The 21,730-nt window shown below is 30.1% G+C and overlaps 1 protein-coding gene across 1 annotated transcript in view; it reads right to left on the reverse strand.

Annotated features, from left to right (window-relative positions):
- Window positions 1-21,730, reverse strand: part of LOC121129738 (lachesin) — a 56,984-nt gene that overhangs the window by 17,809 nt on the left and 17,445 nt on the right. Inside the window, exons 2-3 of the mRNA XM_040725458.2 lie at window positions 11,594-11,867; window positions 4,194-4,297 (exon numbers count right to left, since the gene is read on the reverse strand). Coding sequence (XP_040581392.1) covers window positions 4,194-4,297; window positions 11,594-11,774 — 285 coding nt within the window. The 5' untranslated portion in view covers window positions 11,775-11,867. The remainder of the gene's footprint in view (window positions 1-4,193; window positions 4,298-11,593; window positions 11,868-21,730) is intronic.

Below are 21,730 nucleotides of genomic sequence, written 5' to 3' on the forward strand. Positions count from 1 at the left end.
TTTATGCTTGAAAGAAATGACAAAAGTTAAGAACCTTTTTTTTTCTTTTTTTTTGGAAGCAAATATACTCGTACACACAAAATAAATCAAGAGAAAGTCTATGAATCTCTTTGGCAGAGTTTTGAATGTGTTTGTCTAATTTTTTTGTTGAATGTTTATGTCAATATTTAATTGCATTTTATACTTAGAATTTAATTAATTTCAAAATGAAAGCAATATTTATTTTTTCTTTGATATAAAAAGAAATAAAGAAATTAATTGTACTATGATATGTTCAGAATTATTCATCAATGACATTATAAATTAGTTGGAACTGTATTTGTAAATGCTAAGTAGTAATTGTTTATATTCATCAAATCCAAATAACATTAAATTATTCATTTCCATAAATAACAGAAGATACAATATGAATGCATACAGAATTAATATCAATTGGCTACAAAAGAAATGAAGGAATTATTTCTCTATGTATTTAAATATCATAATGTTTAATACATTCTGAATAAACATCTTCTGAAAGAAATATAAATTACACAGTATATCTCAATATCCAATAGCTACAGTAATTTGTTCATTCCTTCATTTATTTACCTGCAAGGAAAAAATTTTGAGACCGTTTTGAATCGCATTTTTTGATGAGTTTATGGAAGTTTAATAAAAAATTTCTTCTCAATCAGACATAATGTTGGGAGTAATTAGAAGTGATGGCAAAAAAATTCCTTCTATCGAGGTTAATTGCAAAATGGGTAGACTTCAATCCCAATTCTCAACAGCTCTTAAAGGGTTGGGAATAGGGATGGGCTCCAGATGTGGTTCCATGTTACACATTAAAGGTCACTCAATCTACTTAAAAAGAACATTAGGGTCAGGGATTTTGGTCAAACCAACTTTGGCCTCTGTCATCGCCAAACTTAAATCCCCTTTACTACTATTTGTTAAGTGCTATTGAGAAAAGGACAAGTACCACCAAAATATTACTTACTTAAAGACATATGTAAAGGAGCACTTGACCTAAATGTGCCTAAGGTATAGGAGAAGTGTGGAGAGGGTAGCAATTTTGACAACTAATACCTCTATATATGTAATATATTTAGTTTGACTTATTGTAAATACAAATTTATTAAAACAGCTATTAATATGTTTTTTTTACTAATAAAAGTGTCTGAGGAGTTATGTCCATCATTTGTTTTAGCTATACATGTCTATTTATGTTTTTATAATATTACATATTAGCGGTAGTTATTCTATAAAGTTCTTCCCACTTTTTGTTCTTTTTGAAAATGAGTTGAACTTAATGCCTGTGAGATTTCAGTCATTTTATGTTTTCTCCCTTTCTTCTTTGCCTTTTTCTTCGGTATATGAATCAAGGATCAGTATATTCAGTGCACTTGGTGACGTCTTTTCTTATATCATTTTTTAATCGCTATATGTCTCTTAAAATGAATCAATGTTACTTTTTGAATACTTTTTCAAAACAATTAGTAAGATTTTTTGTAAAAGAACAGATGTTTCACTCAATTCAGTCAAAGTGGATCAACTCAATGAATACTCCCATTGTATATCAGTGTCACACAATGAAATGCCCTATTTTCCTTAATGGGACATACTGTTAAATTGAATGAAGGAAGAGTATATGTTATTATAAATACCCAAGAGAGAAACTCCTTTTTTAATAATAAAGATGTTAGAGCTTAACTGATCATTTTCTTTCGCTTGTTGAAAGTTCACTGATTTTAAAAATATAAGTACTCCCTTGAGCAATTTTATATTGCAGTATCAAATATACCTATATATGTCTAAATGAAATGCTGATATCAATTCATAGTTATTTGATTAATGATTAATGCTACATGTACTAATCCTGTTCGAAAAGGATTTGTACATATAGATAAAGAGTAACTTCAAGTGATTCCAAAATTTAGTGATTTGACAAAGGCAATCAACTATGAAAGGCATACAATGTGTGGCTATGATCTGCAATACAAGCCATACCCTGGGCCCAAGGATCTCATTAAACTAATAGATTAGTGTGGCTTCAATAATCTACATAATAGTCCTTCATTCAGTCCCGTCCCTATTTAAGGATATTTAAATAATACTTTATAGTAAAGTCATTCAGTTTACCCATTGATTTTTTAAGTAACTCTTAATATATTTTTTTAAAGAGAATACCTCCAAACTTTATGCCAAATAAATCCCTACAGAAATCGTATAAACACAGATAAGACTGTAAAAACAAATTATTTACTCCAAAAACAATTTTGCATAAAAACAACATGATTTTTAAGTACAACTTCTGGACTTAATTTTTGAGTAGGAAGCTTCATGAATTTCTCCTAGCATAATTTGTCTATCCATTCATTTGGGCGTTCATTCATCCCAACAATTCATCAGTATTGAGGAAAATTGTGTGAACTTTGATCATATTAAAAAAAAAGAAACCGAAAATCTAAAACCACGGTTACCTTGGAAATTTAAAGAATGTTTTGGAAGACAGTAGCTTAGCTGTCATGACGTTACATTAGATCAGCTATAATCAGCTGTGACGAGGGGGTCAAGGAAATTAACAATGACATTGGGAAGAATTTCGCTAATGTCGATTCTCAATTCTACCCTTAGTCCAACAATTATAACCCCACAATAATTATGTCTACAGCGGAGGAAAAGAAAATTAGTTCTTCAAATTATCCATTCCAAAAAACGGGCGAGCTAAAAAATATCAATTTTCATCATCAGTCGTGCGTATAGAAAATTTAAGTTTATTCATCCTGAAGACTTAAAAAACAATCTTTGCTCAGCAAAAAATTATTTTCATTGTACAGGTATCTTATGGATAATATGATTTCTTGCTCCTTCATTATGAGTTTATCCTTCACATTGAACAATTAAAAACATATTCTCATATCATTTGTATAATGATGTTGTGTAGAAGTTATATCTAAGTAATCCAAAAATGAAATTTTTTATTCCCTTCGGATAAGAATAAGATTTTTTGGCGGAATAGAGAAATTGTTTTTTATCTAAACTTGACTGTGTCATTTGAAGGATATTTATTCTTACTTGAAGACAAAATGATGTAAGATATTAACTAAAAATAATATATCTAGATACAAGGAGGAGAAGAATTCTTTTGTAATTGAAATGTCAAGATGTTTAAAATAATTAAACCTTATTTATTCAATTTTAAGACCTTTTATTCAAGTTTTCTCTCTATTCATTCTCATTTTTAATCAGCTGAATCAAACATTTTATTGTCAAAGAGAATAAACGTGGTTTTAGGCCCTGCCCCTTCTGCCTAATTGGCCAATTGATTTGTTAATTATAGTAAATAAAAATAGATTTTTTTTTGTTATTTTGTTTTTTTCTAAGGCAAATGTTATTTTTATTTTTTTAGGACAACAAAAATTTCTTTTTATTTCCAAAAATGACCTTTCTTCAAAGAAAAAAAAGATTGATCCTGTTTCACTTTTATCAAGCTTTTGTCCCCTTTGTTCAAAAGACGTTATTTTGGCATATTATTCAGGTCTACGTACTTTTTAAGTTGCCCCTCACCAACGAGGATAAACGATGTTTAAGTCTTACTCCGCTCCTCCCTAAGTGGCTACGGTGTTTCTGAATGCCCTTATAACCTCATTAAAAAATGAATTCATTTAATAAAACCAATTCAAATCCTAGAGTATAAGGGAAGAAGGAATTCAATAAATCTATCTAAGAGAACAACCCCTTCTTGAGGATAATCCAAGAATTATGTAGTCATTTAATAAATATATGCATGTTTATACATATTTATCTTTTTATATAGGATTAGATTGAGATTTAGTTCATGTTCCTACTCCTTTTTAATACATTTTCTATTTATATATTCGCTTCTACGTTAAAGCTACATAGATATTCCATATTTTTGTTATTGTTCCTGTTAGTATAACCTGGAATAGGTAGGTATACCCATTTATTTATTTCTCTATTTCTCCGCATTCTTACTTTAAATTAGAAGCTTATAAAGTTTTATACATATATATTTTTATTTTAGACGGAAAAGGGGGAAAAAATTATAATGATGAATCTTCAAAGTTTATTTAAATTTATAATATATAAATGAGCTCTTAACTCTGGGGGCAATTTATGTTTGTATAAAAGGAGACCATTAGTCCTAATACATAATAATTATTCTTTTCTGATATAATTAAACTTACTCGAAACTTTCCAAGTGCTTTCACATTGCACACAAAGCTTGCATCTCGTCCGACAGCTACAGAAATGTTTTGGATGTGACCGTTGAACTGTGGTAGCTTTAACCCTGGAAGAGAAAGAATGTTATTATGGTTTTGCAATCAATTATTATGAAAACTAGTCTAGTGTTGTTAATTTCCAAATATTTTATGTTAAGAGGCAACGTTTTATTGTAAAATGTTTAATAAATAAGTCAAAAAATTAAAACTTATATAATAAAATTTGTAAACGTTTTTCTAACAATATCCTCATACATTTTATGTTAAATTTTGAAATACATTGCATAATCATTAGTCAAAAAGAGAAATTCTCCTGGCTATTTTTTTTTTTAATATTAATGTTCAGAATGATTTGTACTGATTAAGTAAAAGTAAATATTATAGTATTACAATAACTCCATCAGACCCAAGAATTTATTTTGATGTTCTTTTACATCAAGTATATTTTCATCTCTAGGAACGAACGAGTATTGAACATATACACATTGAGTTTAGTAGAAATTCCGAGCGTATTGTCCATTGAGCTACGTCTTCTATTCTAATATGAAAGCATTGAAGAAGAAGAAAAATTAAGGTTTTTTTGTAAAAAAAAAACAATGATTATTGTCAAATTTTAATATTTCATAAAGTGTCAAATTTTGTATTTGAAAAATATAATTCGAAATGTATCCTGAAAATAATTACTTAATCAGTAAAAAATGTCATCTTCATACAAAAAATTATGTGCGTATAATACTCTCTAAAAAAAACTCTTTGCCACAGTCCTAAAATGCCTAAAATAAAATAGATTGCAAGGTCTTGAATATAATAGAATCTATTTAGGAAAGAAAGTTCGCTACTCAGAAATTAAATAATAATGACGACTGCTAACGAATAGAAAATTCATTCCTCAGATTACCAATTCCAAAAAAATGGGCAAGCTAAAAAATTACACGATTTACATCACTAATTATAATAATATTAATAACATAGATTGGCAACAAGGCCTTTATTGATCCGATTGCAATAAGAGAAATTATCAGAGTATAAAAAAGGACTTGAAATCAAACCAATTCAGTGAGAACCCTAAGAATAGGACTTTATTTTTTACTCAATAGATGGACTCACTTGATCAACAAACAATAATGAGGAGTAAATTAAACATTAAATAATATGTAAGCATGTTTAAAAAAAGGAAGTAAAAATCAACGTAGTAACTCTGACAATTTGTTGAATGTTTTAGTATATCAGCAACAAATAGCTGTAATGAGGAGGAGAACGAAATAAATAAGGACATAAAAAAACACTCTTAGTTTTCCAAATAAAAAAAAGACGACCTAAAAAATACATACACCCAATTTCCATCACTAATTATGAGTTTTTTCAAAATGTTTCAGTTTTTGAATAAAATATCAAATATGTCCCCACATCATACCAAAGTTAGCAACTAAAGGTAATGGCACAGCCTTTTGGATACTTTGCCACCTCTAAATACATATTTATGTCTCTATGGAACATATCTATATAGGAGCAGGCAAATTGCATAATTTAAAAAGATATGCATCTGAGTCTCTTGTTTTTGTGGATTCATTTATCTTTTCTTGTGGTTACAAATGATAGCAACAAACATACACGTGGAGAAGAAGGGATAAACCATCTAAAATGAAACATAACAGCTTCAATTTATTCAAGATTACTTTTTGATCCGACATTATACAGCTATATATATTTAGATAGGTAGGTAGATTGGTATATTTCTGTTTTATTTTTGTTTTTAAAAGGTAAAAAAACAAACAGAGAAAGACATTCACATCACAATCCTGACCATCAAAAAATGACAAAAAGAAAAAAAAAAGAATCTTCATCTTGACAAATTATTTTCAATTTTATTGCGTGTGTTTGTTTTTTATTCTTATTTTTTTCTGATGGTTGGTTTCCCTCCCTTTGACTTGTCGTTTTTTATACGAACATACTAAAATATATGCATGAATGAATGTATAAGGGAAATATAATACATTTATCTATTAAGCTTACATTTGCAAGTAGGGTGGGTGTGTGCCTGGGTGCTTTTTTTTTTTTTTTTTTTTTCTACCTATTACCTCTCGTTCATATTCATTTATATTTCAAGAAAACCACAAAAATAGAAAGCTGGAGCTTACAAGCAATTACCATTATTAGGTCTCTCACTACATGTACATCTATTAAATATCAACTTGTAGCTTATAGCTTAAGTGGATACCTTACAAAGTAAACTATCTACTTTGTAACATTTTCAATTATGAGGTTTAGTAATTATCATTTCTAAATTACATACATATTTTCTATATTTTTGTACAGCTTCAGATTGAGAAAGTAGCTTCATATTCTGAGATGTGACACAACCTAGAGATTGGACGAGTATTGGGTCTGAATAAAAACATACATTATCCGAAAGGATCTGAGACCCGAACCGACTTCGGATACAATTTTACTGTTTACTTAAGCTGCCAACAATTATCAACTATATTTGAATACTAATTACATATTTGAAAGAATTGTCTAACTACCAACTGATTTTGGATCTTTTTTCTGTTTCTTAAAGGGAAAAGTACCTGGGTACGCTATAAGTAAACTTGAATTTTCCGAAAAGGTCGAGTACTCAAACTTTTATGGATATTAAAAAATATCCGAGGGATTTTTCTGATCTTCAAAAGCTTATAGTATTGTTTAATTTGTTGTAGGAAAAAATACGATACTTCACATCACGGTGTTTTAAGTTTTAAAGTAAGTGAAAATATTAATAATAAGTTAGGGAAACAGTAATTTCGAATTATGGCTTATTTTCAATGCTTTATATGAACTGTTACAATCCTCTGATTTAAGTTAACTAAGTATGCCTGTTCTGTTCGATAACTTGTTTCCAACGAGAATCCAACTCCATAAAGCCCTTCTCGAAGAAGCCTTTGTCCCCATTGGCAAAAAAATCGGACAACCATTTGTCATAGACCTCTATTGAGGGCAAATTTGTACCCCCAAGCGCATTAGCCCTAGGCAGGAATAGGTGGTAGTCACTTGGTGTCTGGTCTTTACTGTAGAATGGATACATAAGAACTTCCCTTCTGAACTTCTGCAGCTTCATTAAAGATGTGTGCGTCCTGGCTTTGTCTTGAAGATGTCTTGTTGTCTCATATTCACACATTCTGGCCGCTTCTCGCCACATTGTATACTCTCACACCATTACGTATGATCTGATGTGACCAATAATGAACAAGATAGGATACCTAATTAAATAAATTGGGCGGGAAATTACTTTTCTCCCACACATTTTATTTTGGGTGGCCCTTAAAAATCAATCGTTTACTTTTACAGGACTCAACCTTCCATTTTTCCTCAGTCTTACTCTCGATTATTCATGAGCTCGAGCACTTTATGCTTAGATGTTCTCTCCTCAAAAAATATAAGAACAATGATGACAGCTTTGGAAAGTTAAAACTATAAACAGAACCGCACTAATCTAGTCTCATACTCTTTATAACTATAGTTTATAAGTGCCCAAATGATATAGATGAATGCCTCAAGCCCCCTTTCATTTTTCACGTTCACAGTATAGCAGCTATTGAAGGCATGGAAAGGAAAAGAGGGTCCTTCACAGAACAACAACGATGTATTTTGGAAGAGATTGGAATTTCAAAACGGTCCATAAGTATAAAAGGGGTAAGAGGTCATGACAGCAACACTGGGAACGAATTTGTGGATGCTTTGGCTGAAATAGGGTGCCAAATGACTAATCAATCACATATATAAGTTCCACAGGTAGAAATTAAAAAAATAGTAACCGCCAAAGGGCAACAGGATTGTCAGATTGATCCAACGGTTCTTTACAAGTCCTAATCATGCATGGAAATTGCCATCACATACAGGAAAACTTCTCAAAAAATTTGAGAGCTTTATTTCTGGGCACATTCCAATGAAAATGCATCTTTAAAAAATAGGACTGATGAAGACTCATGTAGACTATGTAAAGAAGGATCAGAGTCTCCTATCCATTTCCTGACAGAATGCGACGCTCTTTCCCGGCCAAGAAGAAGCTAGTGGGAAAACTGTTTGTTGGAGTAAAAGTGATGTACAAAGTTTCATAAAAATTCTCTCGGGCACTAAACACTTTGAGGACGTTTTTTATGACGATGGTTGCATATAACTGTCATGATAAAAAACTGTTTTATTTATTGATTGTATTTTTTATAACTAAATATTATTTACCTTCATTTTTGTTTACTTTATTATATTTTGTTTTTATGAATGATTGATATTTTTATTGTCGGTGTTTTTTGTTGTTTTTTTTTACTTTTTTTAAATAACCTACGGTTTTATTAATTTTCCTTTATTATTGTGTACAAGATGATTAAAAATTTTAAGTGAAAAATAATCCACCAAAAGGCTATATGCATCACGGGCTGCTGCATTAAATTGCAGTTTCAATGACCCATGGAGGGTGCCTGTGTGTTTATGCTCCTCGGAAACTAATAAAAAAAATTGTTAAAAACTGTAGGACTCAATGTATATTGTATGATTAAAAAAAAGGAGTCATTCCAGCGCTCCTATGTCCTTGTTTGATACAGAGTTTAATTTGTGTTTGTTGTCTTCCTCTCATAGTTACTTGCATAAAATTCAATTAAACATCATGATAAGTAAACTGACCTACTCGACAACATTATTCAATTTGTCAGGGATACCCTGAACTTTTTTTATTTCTTTTTATATGCTGAAAATGCTTAGGATTTACAGCACTAGCTTTGCATATCGACAATAATTAATGCTCAACGAAACACTAGTTATAATCAACCTATAAATGAATTAAACAATTTTCCGAAAAAGGAGAATCCTTAATGCATAAATATAGTTTCACATATTATAAAATTTGCATAATATTTAATATTCTATACAGTTTATAAGTTCTTTGGAATCTGATCTATTTTTTAAAATCCGATTTTGAATAACTTTCACCAAGGTATTGAGATTCTAAAATTCGCAAAATTGTATCTATTATTTCGTCATTTTAAAAATAAATCATTTCTTTTTAAGAGTCATCCAATGGTGATTTTATCGAATTAGTGATTTACTATAGCTCAAGGCTAATAGAAATACAAGGTTAGGCCATCATGTAATCAGGCTTGCTAGAATTTTAAATTTGATGTATCGTACTGACTGCTAAGCAAGACAGTCAGATTTTGACAAAACACGTAACCAATTAGAGTCTACGACATGACTATTACTAGAATTTTCAATTTGATATATCCTACCGACTGCTCGAAAGAAAGACAGATTTTGACTAAACACACAACCACTAATACACTATGAAGTCAATATTAAAAAGCGTGTTGGAAGTTAAACAACAGAAGTACACGCGTAATGGTATTACTCTGAATTTCTATTCCCTTAGCTATTGCTTAACACTTGCTAGGAAAGTTACATATTTTTGCATTCTTTAAGGGCTTTATTTATTTAGGAGTCACTCCATAATACCAAATTGCTCAAAAAGGCAATTTGTCAACCAAAGCCTTGAAAATTTGATGAAATTTTCTATACATCCATATAGATTTTTGCCTGAAAACTCCAAATTGATCTTCTTTTTTTTTAATCAAATGATCGATTACAAGCCAGGTTTTTTTTTGGTTTTTTTTGTAATTTTACCAAAAACTGTACTTTATAAAAATTTGATTTTTCAAATCTACATAAGGGTAATATACAGTAATGAAAATCCAGTGTAAAATGGCCATGTAAAAAAAAAGACGAAAATCAAGATGGTAACCCTGACAATTGGAAGGTGTTTAGGAGGAGAGAAGGAATAATACACAAGACATTTCATCAGATAAGCTTCTAGCAGCTTTGACAAGGACGGAAGGAGAAAAGGATATAAAAAAGGACATTAGCAAGAAGTACTCCGATAACGATCCCCAATTCTACTTTGAGTAAAACAAGGACTTACAATCATAAGCTCACAACAAATCCTCAAGATTACACTTCGCCTTTTATGAGAATAAACGAATGTTCAATCAGGTTTTGAGTATAATTGAATTTATTTAGGAAAGGATGTTCACTAAACAGGAATTAAATAATAATGGCAACTGCTAAGGAAAGAAAATTCATTCTCCAGATGATTAATTAAAAGAAATGGGGCAGCTAAAAAATACACCGGATTTTCATCATATGCCTATTAGTGTTGAGACCCGGTCAAAGACCTTTTTATTGGAGGGGAGGGGGGATCTTTAATGAGTATTTCTAGAGCGATATTTTGGTCCTGAAAGCAATCTCAGACCGTAGACTTCTTTTTTTTTCAGGTCTCTATCTAAGTACGGAGTTTTCTACTTTTTTCTACCTATTCTGATTTATGATTTATACAAATGTGATTCTTGTATCACATTTGAATTCATATTATGTTATTACTTCGATGCTCATAATTTTGAAACATAGAAGATATCATCAGAAATTCATCTTATGAGCGTTTTCACGTAACGTCATTACTGTTGATGTCATCAATTTCAGGGGCCTTAACAACCAAGTTTTATAACAATGAGCCCTTTTTCTGAAATTTTAAGGAAAATAGGGAACTATTATTTGTCAAAATGAGACCAACAAATACAAGGACTTAAACCTTTCTGTCTATCAAAAATGTATCCCTCTATTGCCTAGTTTTATTATATATCTGACACTAATATTTATTAAAAATATGTTATTTCATCGTTGTACAATCTTATTTCCATATTGCAGACTATAAATAGACAATTACAATGGAAATAATCAGATAATTGTCTTTAATTACCCTACTTTGTTGTCCCTAATTGATACAAAATAAAGTTGTACAAATTTGACAATTTTTAGTACATATTACTTTGATTTAATTAAAATAAGAGTGTTTATCATTTGCATCAATTAGTATTGAATGCAGATGTCAAGTTTTTTTATTATTCTTAATGACATTTGATGAAGGTTTATCAAGATTGAAAGGAAATTTGTTCATTTCATGTTGTAAAAATATCAACTTTGAGGCCCCAAAATGTCACCTCCTTCAATTATGATGGAATTTATCACGTGATTGAATTTTCTCTATAGAATCAGTCTTTTAAATGAGACCGGTCCAGATCTAATCTCTAACTTATTTATAAAAATCATTAGGGTCTTGGATTTTCAGACCAAAGCCCATACCTAAGCTCGATGTTCATTATTCCATTAACAATGAGCATCAAGCTATAATTACGTATGAAATGGGTATGTAAGATATATATACATTAGTAGAAAGGTGTAAATGGACATGATACAAGGAAAGAGGAAAAAGCAAGCTCCTCTTCACTTTTAATGGTAAAAATATACAGTTCATTATATTAAATGATGAATGATCCCGTCATCACCTTTATCCTCAATCATCTCATTACTATTACTACGAAGAGCTTGTCGTCCATCAGATTCTAAGGCAGCTGTCAATGATGAAAATAGGACTTGACAGATACAAGAAAGGATACTTCCAAGGATATGTCTCTTCATAGCTTTATTGATAGATCCTTTTCCACGCTCCACTACTACGACATTCATAGATTGTAGCTAAGTAAGTAGGTACAAGAACCTTAACTGCACACCCCTATCCAACCATTGCACGTCCAGGGAATGAATCAATCAAATCCCCCCCTGAAAAAAAGAACATAAATTATCATTATTGAATGGTTCATAATATTAAAGGAGGTTTGTATCTCATGTTGTTAGAAGGGGAAATCAGAGCTCAAATACACCCTTCTCAAAAACACAAATATATAGGAGTCAAACCATATGGTTTGTTCTTTCTCTTTTAATTAATAGATTCGACCATCAAAAATCACTTAGCTCTTTTTATAAGATACATTATTCCTCTTTACACAGACTATTTCTCATTTATCTCATATATATATATATATATGTACAATATTCCTTCTCCACTCTCGTAGAAGGAAGAAAAAACAGTAATGATATGTAATGAATGATACAACATTCTCTGTTTTATTAGATTGTTTCATTTTTTCCTTACCTACCTTTTTAACAATTATTAAATTTAATTAATAATTTTTCTTTGATGATGTAAGACATTAACTAACTCCCTTTCTCACTCTCTTGTCAAACAAAACCCTTGTATGGTCCTCTCCTTCTTTTTTTCGTATAATGTGATGATAAGAAAATAAGTGTGTTTTATGTAACAATCACTTTATAGTTGGTTTTTACTCAATTTATTTATGTAGAATACCTACACATACCCATTGTAGCCAAAATGTATAAGCCAACTATCAAACAATTTATCTTTGTTCATAGTCTTCATCTCTTAAAAGAACAAGTGGTTGATGTAGATAAAGGTAGGAGAAACACTTTTATATCATCTCTGGCAATAAATGGAAATCTACTTAATATTATTAATATTTAAAATTTATAATAATTGCTATAGATCCACCCTCTACTTTAATGACGTGATGAACAGAGTTGGGACTCACTTTTGCGCCAGTGTCATTGCCGAAAAGACTACTGAGACCATTGGCATCTCCATTAGGACTGCCAACAATATCAAGAAGTCCAATACAGTTGCACACAATCAAGAAAAACCAAAAATTCTGCAGCAAGAATAAGGCTGACTACTTGTCTACATCAATGTCGCCCTTTTCAGCTCTTAATTCAAACCCTTGGACGTGGCAGTTTAAGGCGTTAAATTTGAATTAGCTCCAAACTTCCATCATGACAGTGTGGTACACCATGGACACAGCCTACATCATCAAGAGATGGCAATCTGTTCGGCTGAGTGTCGAGGCTGTTATTCCTTTTGAAGGAGGACATATTGAATACAAAATCTAGTATATTAATATACCACAATTTGGTTTTGAATTGTAATTTCTTAATTCCAAAAAATCACGTTTTTCGTAATTTAGTCATACAAATTTTGGGTCCCCACTCTGTACACGTCTATTTTATAATTAACTTGTGTATATATGTGATGAAATTCAAATTAAATTTATTATTAATCCGATGATTTTTTGTACAAATTTATATATTGTATTAAATTTTCCTATTGGTTGGATTTACTGGGTCGTACAAAAGTTTTGTGATTTAAATGAAAAAGAGAACAGTTATGTATATTTTTTTAAATATTTAAAATCCAAAAAAAATATCAATATAGTATATAAAATAATATTTAGGATTTTTAATCTTGAATATGACGACAATAGGCAACAATACTGGCTTCAAGTGGGGCGAAATTTACTGCAGGAGCTTTTGATATAGCCCTCTGATATGGCAGCCTACTCCTCATTGACAGAGCCCTTATAGGCTTCAAAGTTTGAGTATCCTTTTCTACAGGCCTAAAACTATACTTCCACCATTTACTATAATCCTGGGGATGCAGATCTAGTGATTAGGGACGCCAAAATTTCCCTAAAAACTGGAACCAAACTGATGGTTCACTTTTTCACCATCTCTACTGTGATGAATGATACTGTTCGGGCCCTTAGAGAGACACCACTTTGAAACATTGACGCCATCTTTGTTATGGAAAAATCCAGCTGATCTTTCAAAGGCTTTGACTAAAGCTTATGAAGTCAATTTTCTTAGACGACCACTCCTGGGGGGGCTCCTCCGAGATTCTCACCCTTATCAAGGCGCTTCTTGACACGGTAGGCGGTCGCCTTTGAACCAATTTGGCTGCAATAACTGCTCCTGTAGACATTCCGGCGGGAAATAAGGTTACAATCTTTGCCCTTTGTTGTTCTTGCGACGTAATAATAAACTTTATGTTAGGAATTGAAAGTAAACAAAAAGAGAAGACTCTGGGCTTTCTTTAGAAGGTAAAAAAAATCGAATTCTTATTGTAAAAGCTGAGTTATTACATTTTAAAAATTGTCTCAAAACTTTTCTACGACCCGGTATACTATCAACCATCTCATATTTTTATTTAGCTTTTGCTTAATAATGCCTAAAGTTTAGGGAGTATCCTATTATAGTACAATATCAATGAATTTTCTCTAATATAACTAACTATTTGTTGACTTATTATAAAAATCCCAAAGATATTTATTATATTGGTTCCAATAGATTTCAAACTTTTTTTATTAATGCGCAAAGTATTTCCCCGCCCCCTTTTTTTTTTTTAACCGAATACTTTTAAATAATATTAAGAAACTTTTTAAATTTTTGTCAGTTTATATATTTTATTTTGACCAATAGTCAAGACAAGTTTAAGGAGGTTCAAAAGGATGTAATTAGTATCGAATTATGCACCTATATACCTAGAACAAGATTCATAAGAACCAAATATGTTTTATATTTGATGTGATTATTATTTAAGTATTCTGCAATTATGGACTCATATGTAGAACTTATAGCTAAAAGAAAATTAAGCCATGCCATTCCATAAAAGAACAATATTTTTAGCATCATTGCCATTAATTAAGGTATTTATTTCACAATAGCCATAGATTTGGGTTTTTTAGCACTATACAATTACACTTCCATTTTTTAGTCGTCAAATACTCTTATTTTTAACTTGATAGATATACTTTTGAAAAGTACTTATTTTATAGATATACTCATACAATTTATAAGAACAATATTTGATTTTTTTTTTTTTTTTTTCAAAATTGTACTTTTAGCACTCACCCATAGAGAAATAAATATATAGAGGTAACAAATATTTTCACTTGGTGACTTGGCTTATTTAAGCAGATAAAGAATAAATATTATGATCTTGGAAAGTATTTAATTTAATTGAGATATGTTATAGTGCGAAGGGAAAAAGTTGAACTAGAATTCCCTTTATCTAAATGAAACCATCTCTAATTATCTGAATCATTGTCATAATTTTATTTACATAAAAATCTATTCAGGGCATTAAATCCAAGGGTTATTTCGTTTTATTACTACATAAAAAATAATTGGCAGAATAAAAAAGATGGAAGATTCAAAGGAGTTACCACTATTTAACTCATAGACCATGAATTCTTTTTCAAAATATTGACATAAAGTTTGCTCCAACCATACGTACTGCCAAAAACCAATTTAGATAATTACATAAGTGTCGAATAAATTATTTTAGTGGCATTTTTTTGTCATTAAATATGCATTTGCATTTATTTAATAAATGAACTAATAGATGGAATTAAACATTGACAAAGGGATTTATATTTGTTTTACAAGTCAATGAAGTTGGAGCCGGATTTTTATTCTAAATAGCACTGAATAAATATATGGAGTTGTAATATTCATGATCTTTGATAAATATGACTAAAGACTATTATTACAGACGTAATTACATATTCAAATGTCATTGTATCAAACTAGAAAAAGAAACATAAAAATTGTGCTGTTCTATTTGTTTATTTTTCTTTTGATTTTAATATTTATTACATTGATGATAGGTATTATATTATTTTAAAAGAATATGCCATTTTTCCACTTAGTCACTTTGCATTTTATTCCTAAAATCACTTTTACTTAAATCAGTGCAACTCCATTTGATCAATTCAAAAAGTATTAGAAATTAATAAATAAATTGTTAATATAATTTAAAGGACAGAGCTTAATCGTTTATTTAAGCTTACTGATTATTTTTTATGAAAACACTTTCAGCTTGCTTTTATGTTGACATATAGCAAATATATCTTATAGCCTTCATGTTGAGGCATAGTTTGTTCAGAAAGAGACATTGGAGGGCTACAATATTCTTTTATAAGGTTCTAAGACATACCTAGTTGAATCATTTCTAATTTGAATATAAAAAGGAACCTTATATTCTAATAATAGCTTTGTTCGTAACTCTGTTTATATTATATACAATGTAACATAATAACATAATGAAATTACTTTGTGTACTTCAAACCCTGATTAGAATTTTATGTCAAAGAAGTAGTCTCTCTCTCTCTCTCTGTTAGTTTGAACATGGAGAAACACATATTTTTATGACTTTATATGTATTAGAGTTGGGTTTTGGTCTGAAAATCCTAGACCGGTCTGAAACTCTTATGATTTTTAGTGGACAAAATAAATTACACAAGAAACTGCTCTGTCCACGTCTATTATATATATGAATCGTTGAACTCGTCATGTACATAATGGGGATCCAAAACTTGCAGTAGCATTTAAATACGATTTTATAACCTTTATTCTTATTATGAGCTTTAATTAAGCACTCGAATAACAACTGAAGCAAAATAAATAAGTTTTACTTTTTAAAAATATCTCCACGTGCAAAAAGTTGGTCACCTTTACGCCGATGTTAGTCCCAAGAATGCTGCAGATACCGTTAGGACCTTTATTCGGACAGCCTACAACATCAAAAAAGGTCCATTACAGTCCCACACAGACAAGAAGAACCAAAACTTATGTAGCAACAATATTTGCTGACTTTGTGCTTGCCTCCATGTGGCCCTCCTCTAGCCATGACCTCAACTCGCTGGTCATTGCAGCTTGAGATGTCTTGAAGAACAATGTCTGCTACAACTCTCAACCCAATTTGAATTCCCACCGAGATGTCATCATGCCAACATGGACTCGTTCTTCATTGCCAAGAGCTGTCAATCATTTTGTCAGCGTGTGTAGGGTGTTATTGCTTGTGAAAGAGGACATATTAGATAAAAAATATAGCTAACTATAGTATTTAAACATACTACAAATTGGTTGTGTATGTTATTAATTTGATTCCATAAAAATCAAGTTTTTCTTAATTAATTCATCCTACTGGAAGTTTTTGGTTCCCTACTCTGTATGGGTTTTAAAACTGTGAACATTTGAGTAATAGCGTTATACATACGAAGATAAATGTGTTGCATAAGTAGTATATATATATATATTTTTTAATTGGTGATATTTTTTTATAAACGACTTTTTAAAAATATATCAAGCGCTCGGGAATACAAATTCAGCTGCTAAAAAAAGAAAAGAAATGTGACTAGTAAGGTCTCCAGTTTTCTGTAACATCCCTCTTTGATAACGGCGTAAATTTATATCAAGACATTTCCCAACTAGATTGACATAATAGGTGTGGTCAGAGGAAATCATGTATTTTTACAATAGATGGCTTTAGTAATGTGTATCTCGTGTTTGATTGGTGTTATCGGTTTACGCTAGGGGGTGTTAGAAATATAAGATTTGTAATAAAAAGTCTTAATGGACAGTTTTTGATTTTTTTTTTTAACTCTCTATTGTTTGAACGCGTGTCAAAGATGTCGGACATCAGCAAATAGAAAATATGCCATATTGTACAGTTTTTCTTCGAAAAAGGTGAAAATACAATCCAAGCAACCGAAAGCTTGAATAGTGTTTATGGTTCTCATTTTTGGTTCCGTTGATTCTTTTTTGGTAATTTTGATATCAGAGATACAGAATGCTCTGTAAAGCCAATCGTAGAAAATGCGGTTAAAAAATGGATATCGTCACTCTTTGATTGCCAATGAGATAAACATTGACGGATTTTGTTTAATCCATCAAAAATAATGGATTTTCTTTTACTACACATATTATATTGAGGCCAGAAATATTCGGTTCATGATTAGAAAACGATTAAATTTTGGTGTACGGTCTGAGATCGAGATCAGTACAGAAATATTGGTGTAGAAAAAAAACACTTAGGACCAAATGGGAAAAGTTTTGGTCTCGGACCGAGTATCAACACTAATATATATATATTGAAGACATGTGTATATGTAGAGTTGGAAAGGGAGGTTACGTAGGGAGGAACACATTGTTGGTATAGAGACTGAGAAGATAAATGAGTTTACAACATTTTTATTTTTTGAGTAAGAACACATCTAGTTCTTTTTATATATATTCTGACTCTGTCTTTCACCACAAAAATCGTCATCATTATAAGTTTGACTCATATTAAATGACAACGTCAACAACACATTCTAATGTGAATTGTAATGAAACCATGAGGAGTCTTTAAATAAAGCCATGATGGTATTTTTTTTTACTTTTTTGTCATAGCAATTTGAAGCTTTTTTCATGAAATTCAGTTCTATTTTTTATTACTTTTTTTTTTTAAACTTTAAAATTGTACATAGGGAAGAACGAGGCAGATTGATATGAAATTCAGTAATATAATCACTTTCCATATGTAAAAAGAAACCAAAAACTGACATGCGAACTCTAAGAAATGTGGTGCCTCAGGATGAAAACAATCTTGAACAAAACTTCAAGAAAAGAAGAAAATCAATATTTTTTTTTTAGTTCAATTAGCTCAATGTTTCATGGACATATTTGAGTCAATTATAGACTTTGTAGTAAAATTTTGCGGATGATTTGATATATCCAAGAATTTGAGCTATAATTAAGAACCTTTATTTGATTAAAGATCCACATATCTGCCTGATATTTGGGCTATTTTAAACACAATTTGATGGGGCATCCAAAGGATTAAATAGAGTATTTTGTGGATAAAAATGGACAATAATTCGTACAAGAAATACAAATATAATCATGACTCAATTTTGAGAAAAAAAAATTATATTTTGCATTGAAAAATGTTTAAGAGGAGTGCAGCGAAGCTGTTATGACGTTGTATTAGATTCACTGCTAGCAGCTATGAGAAGAAGGGAAAAAACAACGCTCCCTCTAGCAAGGATATATGCAGGAATTATTTATTACTTAGTTCTGAGTATAACAAGGAAAAACTCCTCCAGAAATCCTACGTGTTATTATCCTTCATTTTTTAGCACAAGCACTGTAACTTAGATGTTTTCTATTTAAGGATGAAAGATTAATGACAACAGCTTTGGCAAATAAAAAACATTGCTCAGATTCCGAACTCTAAAAAAACTCGTACACTAGAAAATGCTTAGAATTTACAACTCTAGTGATATTGCGATTTGAATATTTTTCCAAGTTGTAGCAAAAAGTAGCATGTTGAAGTAGTGACAATTACACAAGGCAACAAAATTTATTATTATTTTCTTTCATAAATAGAATAACTAGACGATTTTTCATTCATTTTTAAGCAAAATTCCCTTGCTCTTAAAAAAAGAGTATTTTTTATTTTTTCTATTGTAAATTGTACGAATAAAAAGTCCCCACACATTTTAATTTTACCCTCTGCATGTTTGGAAATTTGCACTGCTTATCTAAATGTATAATTTTTTTTTTTTTTTTTTTTTTTTTAAACCGTACTTTACTCAAATGTCAATCATTATCATGTAGATAGTTAAAGAGAAAGTGAAAACAACCAGCTTAGATTTTTGGACTGGGCTATTAATATACTCCCTAGTTCATACCAAATTCACATTCAAATTATTTTGGTACAAGGTATAGAAAAATATATTTTTTTATTCAATGTCTCTTTATGACTGTGATTGATGAAAAAAATTGTATTTTTTTTATTCCAACGCTACAGGCAGAGTAATCTTATCCTTTATATTATAACAAATGAATGGATTGTGCCTTACTTTGTATATTAAGTTATGTGTACACACGAAAAATCTTGAGTATTCATTTCGAGTTGATCACTTCAAAAATTAAAAAAAGAACCAAATCAATAATGAAAGGAAAGAAGAAATGTTCCATTAAAAATGAATAAATAATTTTCTTATTTCAATATTATATGTTCATTTTTCATATTTTTGATAAAACATGACAGAGTTATAGATAAATCTGAACTAAATTTCATAAGTAATAATTAATAGTTATATTTAAGTTGTAAACAGTTTTAGAAAATATAATATTCAGGTTGCAAAAGACAACAAAACTTGCAAGATAAAAAATACATAAGATTTACGATCATACCTAGTTATATTCGTAAAAAATATCACCTTATATAAGCGTTGTACTTGTTGTAAATAACATTTAAGTATAAAGTGTGTGATCTCATGGATAATGAAGAGTAACACTGAGTTTTTTTCGATGAGATATATGTGCATGTCCCTTTTAGACTCAAAGTATAATTGAGGATCAACATCGTAGTAATTTTTGCTAGTTCTTTGGGTATTTCCTTCCTCTCACAGTTGATTGCAGATATTATAATAAAACATCATAACTAGGGGAATATTTGCTAAATTTATGTGAGTGTAAAATCAATGCCTAGAGAATATCATAGAGCAACTTTTGTTGCAGAAACCAACTAGCCCTGTGTGAAATGCGGCAAAGAAAAAAATAAATCTAAAGGTACTACAAAAATATACTTCTTTTACGGGGCTCTTTTTTTCAAGAAATAAAGATGCAGGAGGGATAAATAAGTCTATGATCAATAAAAAATTTAAGAACCTCGAAACAATACTTAACAAGCACAAACTGAACCTGGGGGTAATAGTTTGAAATAAGGGCTTCATCTTACTGAATTAATTTTTTAGGTTTTTTCTAACTTGGAAATAAGATGAAGCAAACTGTTTAAAATTTTCACAAATGTTTATTCCAACTAAGTTACACACAAAATAAACTACTAATGTGTGAAAAATTATAATATTAAATGTAGGAGCTTAGATAGTTGCAAATATCAAATGAATAAATCTTACAAAATAACCATTTTATGTTAATTTAAAGAAGACAGATCAAACGTCGGATTTAGTTGTTATACTCTGCACTCTTTTTTTTTTTATTATTTTATTTTTTGTTAAATTTATGCTCGCTGCAAATAAACCAATATTCAGGTTCTGTTCCTACCTAAAGGGTTAAGAAAGCTCTCTCACCATCTTATAATGTGCACAAAAGTAAGTTTCTCTTCTTATGAGGAGGACAGGTTTGGGTTCACATCTGATTTACATACAATACACACACATGCATCTCTAGATAAAAAGAAAAAGAAAGAGCACTTAAGAACTAAGAGAACGAAGTAAATTTGTCCTACATTTTTACGCTTTTAATTTGCTTTAATATGAAAACTTTATATTACTTGTTTTTTCTTTCAAGCTGTTATTTTTTTTTTTTTGTATTCTTTATAAAAGAAAGGAAAAAAAATATTTATCTTCTTCAGTAGAAGATGTCTTTAATTTTATTTTTTAAAGAAACTAAGTTTTTTTTACGTCTATTTATTTAGTTTTATTTATAGTAATTATTATATACAATGTATGTAGTTGTTGGGGGCAAATGTTTTTGTAGATGAGTAGATCCTTCAGAGATACATTAAAGGATATCATTTCAAAAACCTTTTTAGAAAGCATTCGACTATTAATTTTGAGTATTGCTAATTAGTAAAAAAACGACGTGTTATGTCGATACCAAAATTATTGATTCAGTTAAAAAATAGGCCCTTTCCCAAGGACTGGCACTTTGATTCCTAAGTGTATTTTGCAATGACATTTGAACCCGTTTTTTAAAAATATAAATTAGTTGTTCAATTTATCTTAATTAATGCCAAAGAGTCTCAAAATATTTGAAAGGGCATTAGGAACTTTTGCCTTAAACTATTTTGCCTCAGGACAATTTGCCTTAGGATTTTCGCTGCAATGATATTTCGCAATAAAATATTAATAAATAATGATAGAATTATGTATATTAGTATATATAAATATATATAAAATTATACTATGTAATGAATTCGAAACAGAGGGAATACATTC

This window comes from Lepeophtheirus salmonis, chromosome 14 (assembly GCF_016086655.4).
Source record: "Lepeophtheirus salmonis chromosome 14, UVic_Lsal_1.4, whole genome shotgun sequence".
Taxonomy (NCBI): Eukaryota; Metazoa; Arthropoda; class Copepoda; order Siphonostomatoida; family Caligidae; genus Lepeophtheirus; species Lepeophtheirus salmonis.